The 8935-nt window shown below is 39.9% G+C and overlaps 1 protein-coding gene and 1 pseudogene across 1 annotated transcript; one reads left to right on the plus strand and one right to left on the minus strand.

Annotated features, from left to right (window-relative positions):
* The first annotated feature begins 546 nt into the window (after window positions 1–546).
* LOC121766664 lies at window positions 547–4004 on the plus strand (annotated as a pseudogene).
* A 537-nt stretch (window positions 4005–4541) lies between these two features.
* Window positions 4542–8629, minus strand: LOC121769009 (serine/threonine-protein phosphatase PP2A-2 catalytic subunit-like). The gene is made up of 6 exons (XM_042165645.1): window positions 8060–8629; window positions 6934–7048; window positions 6026–6134; window positions 5870–5947; window positions 5220–5411; window positions 4542–5142 (listed from the first exon to the last, which is right to left on the minus strand). The coding sequence occupies exons 1-6, from the start codon at window positions 8310–8312 to the stop codon at window positions 4969–4971; spliced, it is 921 nt and encodes a 306-aa protein (XP_042021579.1). The 5' UTR covers window positions 8313–8629; the 3' UTR covers window positions 4542–4968.
* Between the last annotated feature and the right edge of the window lie 306 nt (window positions 8630–8935).

Genomic DNA, 8935 nt, shown 5'->3' on the forward strand with positions numbered 1-8935 from the left:
GATATTGTTCATAGTATTCTTGTTCTTCGCGCTCCGCTTCTGCAATGAGATTGGTGAAATCCATTTGAAAGAGTTTGAATGAGAGAGGAAGATGTAGATAAGTTGTATGAAAAAATATGAATGAGAGATGAATCGGAGATGATTTGATGTGAAAAATGGATGATAAATGTGTGTATTTATAGATGATTTTGGGAATAAAAAATAATAAAAAATCAAAAAAATTCCAAAAAAATAGTATAAAAACGGCCATATTTTTGGGAATCTGAAAATATTTTTTTTTATTTTTGGTATTATTTTCAATTTAAAAAAAATGAATTTCCAATGGAAATGCCGTTGGTCAATCAGAACACGCTACGTCAGCTGCTCGCTGGTACGGACGTGCCCGATGCATCGAGCAGCGCCGCGCCAGTGGTGAGAGCGCAGCGACGGACAGCGGGTGCCGTGCCGCTAGCACGGACGGGAGGACGCCGTTCTTCAACCGCTGCGGATGCTCTTATCCGTATCCAAACTTTAATTGATTTCATTTTCTGAAATGTCTCGGTCCCAAAAAACCAAAATTTAACTTGGAGTAGCAATTTCCAGTGACAAGATTAGCTTCATCGTTCCATCCTGATGTCCGAGCTGGCAGTAGTGAAAGCTCCGGTTTGGGCCGTTGAACGGGTCAAGTAGAAGAGTCTTCGCTTTAGGACAAGAGGTGCAGTTGCTGCCATAAATATTTTGTAAGCTGCTACTGTGTTTGGCTGTGCTAGTTTGAATGAATTTTAATTCGATCTTCTGCACGAAAATAGAGAGGTGTTTAGAGATCTAAGACCATGAAAATCATCTTTCGAGTTATCTCTACTTGTTATCACAGCATCATGTTGTCTTCTGCTGAGAAAATGCCTCTTGCAATGGACACCATAGCTGCTACCGATGTCATTAGAGATGGAGACACTTTGGTCTCATCCGGTGGGAGCTTCGAGATGGGATTTTTCAGCCCGGGAAGCTCCAAGAATCGATATGTAGGCATATGGTACAAGAAGGTATCGATTCAGACCGCTGTTTGGGTTGCCAACCGAGGAACTCCACTCACAAACACATCAGGTGTGTTGAAATTCATCGAGCCGGGAACCTTGGCTCTTCTTTTTGAGTCCAACCGTGTTATCTGGTCAGCCAATACGTCGTCTGCAGCCAAGAATCCCATTGCTCAGCTGCTCGACACTGGAAACCTCGTTGTCAGAGATGCGAATGATCCTAACAAGTTCCTCTGGCAGAGCTTTGATCATCCAACTGACACCCTTCTTCCAGGGATGAAGCTTGGTTGGGACTTCGCAGCTGGCGTGGAGTTCTACCTCTCGTCGTGGAAGAGCTACGATGATCCAGCATCCGGAGATTTCACATACCACTGTGATCCCACTGGTTATCCGCAAAATGTTTTGAGACATGGTAGAGATACAGTCTGGACCATGGAATGGACACACCTTCAGCGGCTTACCAGGCTTGAGAAGCAATCCGGTTTTCAGATTCGGATTAGTAATGAACGAGAATGAGGTGTACTATCACTACGAGCTTCTCAACACCTCAGTGATTTCAAGGTATGCTTTGAGCCAGAGTGGCGTTGGTCAGAGATGGAGTTGGGATGATCAAATGCAAACTTGGCGGATTTATCTCACTGCGCCTACCGATAACTGTGACTTTTACAATCTCTGTGGCTCGTATGGCGTTTGCAACACGGCCGTCTGTGGATGCTTGGAAAAATTCATTTCCAAGGATGCAGGGAGTTGGGAGCGTGGGAGCTGGTCGGGCGGGTGTGTTAGGAGAAAACCTTTGGACTGTCAGAGTGATGGCTTCGTGAAGTACTCTGGTATCAAGCTACCGGACACGGAGCATTCTTGGTATAATCGGAGCATGAATCTCGAGGGATGCAAGGAGCTATGCTTCAAGAACTGCTCTTGCACGGCACGGCTTACACGATCATAGATGCTGATGCAGGAGGCCATACGTGTTTGCTTTGGCTCAACGATCTCATTGACATCAAACAACCGTCCGCGGATGGACAAGATATCTACATTCGAATGGCTGCTTCCGACTTAGGTGAAATAAAATACTTCATCTGAATTCTAAAGCTTGTTTTCTGCTGTACTTGTTTTTGTCATACAGCATTATCTGAATGAAATGGTATGCAGAATATGGAAGGAGGAGAGGGAAAGTGGTTTTCATCGTGGTTTTGACTGCGTTGGTAGCATCGTTACTTCTGCTATGCCTCAGCCTATTTCTGTATTCGCATAGAAGAAAAAAGACTACCTTTGGCCTAGGAGAGGAGGTAAGCGAGATGATCTGACCATTGATGTAACTTCTCCCTTTCGGACCGAATTCTACAACCCCTTGCGTCGTTTAATGTTGCAGGCAGCTCTACGCGTAAAGATGTGAAAGATTTGGATGACGAAAGTCATAGCAAAGACTTGGAGCTGCCTCTTTTCGGGCTGTCAAAAATATGTAAAGCTACTGATGATTTCTCATTCAATAGCAAGATTGGAGAGGGTGGATTTGGACCTGTTTATGAGGTGAAGTAATTGGTTATAATGAATGCTCAGAATTTTAGGCGTCGTGTAATGAAAAACGAGATTTTGACTGCAGGGCGTGCTGGACGGGGGCAGGAGATTGCTGTCAAAAGATTATCAAGAACATCCCTTCAAGGAGTGAACGAGTTCAAGAACGAAGTAATCTGCGTTACAAAGCTGCAGCACTGGAATCTGGTGGGGAGGAATACCTTTTGATCTATGAGTATATGCATAACAGAAGCCTGGATTTGATTCTATTTGGTAGGATTGGTCGTCTCATCGTCTAGGTTATCTACGTTCGATCGTTTAAGATTCAAGAATTTGTTTGGCAGATCCATTGGGAAGCAAGTTGCTTGGTTGGCCTAAACGCTACCACATCATCAATGGCAATGCTCGCGGCCTTCTGTATCTTCATCAAGATTCACGGCTCAGGATCATTCACCGGGATCTCAAAGCCAGCAACGTGTTACTGGATTCGAACATGAATCCAAAGATATCAGACTTCGGCCTAGCTAGAAGCTTCGGGGGGAATGAGAGTGGAGCCAACACGAGCAGAGTCGTGGGAACATAGTAAGATGGCAGCTACTTTTCTTGAAACTTGAACTCAAAATACTTGTTATACAGCGGATATATGTCACCGGAGTAAGCAGTAGATGGCTTGTTCTCGGTGAAATCGGATGTCTTCAGCTTCGGTGTTCTAGTGCCGGAGATTGTGAGTGGCAAGAGGGTTCTCTCACAGAGATCACTTCCACCACCTTCTAGGACATGCAAGTTACCGAACAAACACAAACCGCATCAAAAGTTTGTACTACTAGTTAACGAGCTTCGATTGTGGATAGGCATGGATGCTCCACATTGAAGGGAACGCGTTGGAGCTGATCAAGTCATATCACATCAAGCCCGAGTACTTATCAGAAGTGGCGAGAGCAATCCACGTCGGCCTTCTGTGCGTTGTCCTCGGTGGTTCTGATGTTGGGGAACCAAGGTGAGCTGCCTCAACCTAAAAAACCTCCCTTTTTCACCCACAGAAATGTGACCGACACTGACAACTCGCTCAGTAGCTCGAATGCTCACCATTCGACGAATGAGATGAACATTACCCTGCTCGAGGCTCGATGAAAAGAATATCCATGCTTTGATTTTGCATAAGGTTTGGAGATTGAAAATGAAATTGGGCAGCATTTGCCATTTAATCACTAGTTTAATGGCATTTGCCCTTATAAAGATTGCCTCACTCGCTGCACCTCTGCCCCGCTTCACCTACCTCGCCGTTCCACCGCCATACCTTGTCGCATTGCTGCTTGCCCCTCACTAGGTCTCCTTCTACACTGCCTCGTTGTCCGCTTGCTTCGTCGGGCTCGTTGTGGTGTGCTACAGCAGTTATTTTCTTCAGTTTAAGTTTTCTAATCTTATTGTATATGTTCGAATTGATTTTTTTTCAATTCTATATTAAGTTTCCACTCATTTTTATATAGTATTTCTAGAGACTCGAAACTTATTTCGGAATCCATTATCTCTCCACATATATGCATTATACCGTTATCTTTCCCAAAAGTTTCGACAGTATTTCTTCACAATTACAATAGTTTTTTTCTTACTATTAAATGATTATATCTGACTCTATTTTTAATAAATCTATGTCCAACTCTATTTTTGATAAATCTATGTCCAACTCTATTTTTGATAAATCTATATTCTAACTTTGAAATAAATTTTTACAATATGCTTCAAATACAACAACCAAACTCTTTTAAGAATAACTCAATGACATTTCTAAAAATAGTTACAAAACTCTTTCTTTATATTAGTATTGATTGATTTCATGATAGATTTCCACTTTTGATTTCAGTTGTAATTTTAATATTTGATTTCAGTATAGACATTCATTAAAAGCCAATTGTACATGAATGAGATTCTGTTAATGTTCATCACTATCTCCATTAATTTCTCACAAATAATGACTAATAAACGCTATTGTAACCTTAAAACTCAACAACTATGTTAAGAAATTATATTTTTTCAAGAAAGCTAAACAAATGTATATATATTTGTTTGTCCCTCAGGTTCATTAACTCAAATATATAAAGAAAATCAATCTAGAAGCTAATCACTCCCAAGCAATGAGTTTATTTTCAATGCTATTTGTGAGATTTCTGAAAACTGGATCCTATCAAAGCCTTTTTAAATTACAGAACACCATATAAATTGTTTCAGCTTTGAGTTGGATTTGGGACAAAATATACAAAATACTCTCTGTGCCATGGTTAGTTACCGGTGAGTATCTCAAGAACAAAACGGGAATTCAGGAGCCGGGCCTAACTCCAAACAAAGAATGACGTTGACAGTAATCCTCGAATAACAACACTCTTTTTCTCTTAAGACACATCAACCGTAATATTAACTGCAAGCATGCAACGGACCTTAGAGCTCACAAGAAGTAGTCTGGAGTCTTGCGAGTTGTGTCGGGCTCAATTTGTCGTGGAGCTGGGTCAAACTGAAGGAAGTTCTGCTCCATGTGCTCCCCAATTTCAAGTATTGCAGCCATATTTCCGCAACGGTAGCAATAGTTGGGGGCGCTAAACACTGTCACCACATTCTTATCCTACAAAAAGGAGGTAAATAGATAAGTTTGGATTATTGATTTGCATAAAAGATTGATCATTCAAACCAAAATCCAACCTGACACCAGTTATAACCCTCCATGACAAGCTGGTGAGCCCTAGAAATTAGGGTGAGGCCATTCGTGTGGTTGAACTGAGCAGCTATATCCTGTCCAAAGGTGTAGCCAGCCCCGCGTGGTGATATGCCCCATCCGCAACGATCATCCGGATCAGACCATAAAAGGTCGCACATTGGCCCTTCGTGTGGAACCTATCAGGACATTGAAGAAATCAACTCAGGCGGGAAAACGAATTAATAGACCATTCTATCAATGTCATTTAATTTTTAAAAGCAAATCAATATTTCACTCTAAAAGCCAACAACAGACATGCGAGCAAAATGAAGATGAAATTTTAGGAAGGTTACCACCTTTTGTTTATTGCAAGAAGATAACAAAAGGTTTTAGCATTCCATTTTGCTAAAAATTTGCAAAAACAACATATCAGCCTCAAAATGAAATTGGAGACTAGCACTCAAATCAGAATATTGGAGCTTTTGCACTCAAGACAGATGCCAAAATTAAAATCTAGCACTCCCACACTATGAATAAAAGTACTAAATCATAAACACAAATATCATGACAGTTGATAAAAATGAGACATTTGAATGCTTTTGCAGTCGATCAGTAAAGAAAACAAAAAAAAAGGAAAAAAGAAGCTCAGTTGTACCTCCTGTATGCGATCTAAAGCTCGAATATTATCCAAGGTGTCTAGTGATGGTGAAAGACCCCCATGCAAACAGAAGACCTACAATAAGACCATATCATCAGATACAATAAACATGCTATAGTTAATAAAGAGGTGTTGTGAAGTCGTCAACCAAACCTGACTCTCAATAAGTGCTGTCAATGGCAAATAATCAAAAAGATCAGTGAAAAACTTCCATACGTTGGCATTGCCATACTTCCTCAAGCATTCATCATAGAATCCATACCTGATACAAGAACAGTATGTAAATGATCCATGCACATTCCATGTATAAAAAAAAAGTCAAAATCTAAAACTTGATTCTGAATTATTGTTAATCTTGTCACTTCTTAAATTTTGTACTTTAGGAATTTCTGCAGACCTCTTCCATTGACATGCCTAACAATTAGAAGAGTCCTTCACAAATTCAACAGTTGCTAAAAGTGCGGATAAAAAAAATCCTACAATGACTTTAGACATCAGATATCCAATTATATTTTAATTTTTAATTCAGCATTTTGTTAGGCCAGAAATCTTTATACTATAAGAGAGTTATGAATCAAATCTTAGAGCATCTTCTTTGTGTAGAATCTAAAACAACACAGACCAATAGAATTACCCTTGCACTGCCGCTTTGGAGAAAAACTAAGGACAAAGAACATCACAGGAGACTAAAATATAAATACTGATCATGGACGCCTATACAAAATTGAACAGCCTTGTACCCATATTTTTCCAAATGGGTCATCCCTAAGCACATTTCGAAAATAGTTTCCCTTTTACTCAAAAGGTAAATTCATAAAGCAAAAGAATCAATCCTTCCGTACACCAGTAATTATCAGGATAACCAACATAATCACCCAATAACATCATTACTTTTTCATGACACCTTTGGATGTCAGTTACAGCTTCATATCCTAGGAGGATATGGAAATAAAATCATTTTTTTCATGGACAATAATATTTGCACATCATTAATTGGAACTAGACATCCATCAAAAGAAATATGATAGGAAAGCCATAGCTGAATAAAATAGATGTCATACACTTGAGTGATTTGCCGGCTTTCATGGTTTCCTCTGAGGATTGTGATTCTATCTCTATAGCGAACTTTCAAGGCCACTAAAAGTGTGACCGTCTCCACCGAATAGTACCCACGGTCTGCAGTATGCATGTTTTGTTAATCAGATGCTATGATGCACTTAGCACGACAGAATGACAGAGAAGATCACATAAAGAAAACCATTTAGATAAGACAGCTGTATGGATACGCAGCAGTGTGAAAAATAATGAAAATAAAAGGAACAAACAATGAAAGATGAAAAAGCAAAATCTCCATTAAAGGATAGTATTCTATTATGCGCAAGCAAAATTATCCCATCTCCACAATAAGCAAAATGCCTAGAGCCAATCTCAGCGTCATCTTGGAATAAATAATAACTACATCATCGAGGAACAAAAAATGAATACGGCGTCCATGAACTAATAGTTGAAATAGTGACTAGGTCGTGCAGGAACAATAACGGATACGTGTCCAGGAATTAATAGTTGAACATTATATGTTTCTAAAGATAAACTTTCTCAATTACAGGTCAACTTTCCACGTAAGCATCTGCCTTTATATAAAAGAAACCACAACAAGATCAAAACAATTCAGTATAGTACTATAGCGACGGCAGCCATCATTCAAACAATGCATAATGCAATCGGCTTGAAACAAATATTAATCCCGCTTTTCTGCAATTGACTGGAATGAAGCAACTCCGTCGTATCAGAACTTCCTTGCTCCAAAATATCAACGTCATGCTTAGTACACAGAAAACAAGAAATTTACTGTGTCTATATAGGTAAATAAGAAAGCTACAATCTTCACAAGCTATGATAACTGAATAATTAGCAAGGAACCAGCACCATATAATGATATTTTGCATCAAGCTACACAAGATCGTATAGGATCATCTTTTACTGGCAATTTTCTAAAGACTAACCAAGACGAACACGCATATTCAGCTATGAATCAATTCACACATCCACGCCCTACATATCAAAAATTAAAACGAGCAACAGGAAAAAAAAAACTAGAAAAGCAGCTACTTTAAATTACAAAAAAAACAAATTTGCCCCAACAAAGAACCAATTAAAAAAGGCCTCAATAAGCTCGACAAAACTCACCGACGTAGTCCCCCATGAAGAGATAATTTGTATCAGGAGCATTGCCGCCAATCCGGAACAGCTCGATCAGATCGTAAAACTGTCCGTGGATATCGCCGCACACGGTGACGGGGCATTTCACGGGCTGCACATTCCACTCCTCCACCAGAATCGCCCGCGCCTGATCGCACAAAATCTTCACCTCCACCTCCGATAGAGGCTTGCACTCCATCAATTGCGCTATTTGCCTATCCAGATCCCCATGCCCCGGCATTTTCGCCTCAAAAAAAATATATATAAGCTGCCTAATAGCCGATCTAAAACTCCTTTAATACAACAACACAAGAGAAAAAATATTTCGGCCGCCGAATTGACCGAGATCTAGAATCGGAGATTTCTAGGAAAAAATATCACAAACTCTTCATGATTTTTCCGACCTGAAACTCGCAGCCATTCTGTGATAACATAAATTAATTAGAAATTTTCTCTACATATAGGAACTGTATGTATACATTGAATGGATCTATCTCTGTGTGCATCTGTTTGTTGCGGTGTGTGTGTGAAGAACAGACGAAATGGTGGAATGCGAAATGAAACTCAAATGAAATCCAAATGAAAGGAAATTAGAAATTTCTCGCCCCGCGCCGAGTCGGGTCAAACCAAAACGGTGAGCTACACGTGGCGGCCTGAAGGCTATTGAGAAAGGTTTTCTAGCCTGCGCATACGGTGTAAGATAGCAGCCCATGTCCTCGTATAAAATATGGGCCGGGCTATTTATTTCGTTGGGCTAATGATCCAATTTTAGCTATTGAATAATGGCTAAAGTTTTTTCAAAACATTTGAAAATACTAAATTTTTTTATTAGTGTTTTATCGAATAGGATGCTTGATCAATCTA

This window comes from Salvia splendens, chromosome 15 (assembly GCF_004379255.2).
Source record: "Salvia splendens isolate huo1 chromosome 15, SspV2, whole genome shotgun sequence".
In the NCBI taxonomy this organism is placed as follows: Eukaryota; Viridiplantae; Streptophyta; class Magnoliopsida; order Lamiales; family Lamiaceae; genus Salvia; species Salvia splendens.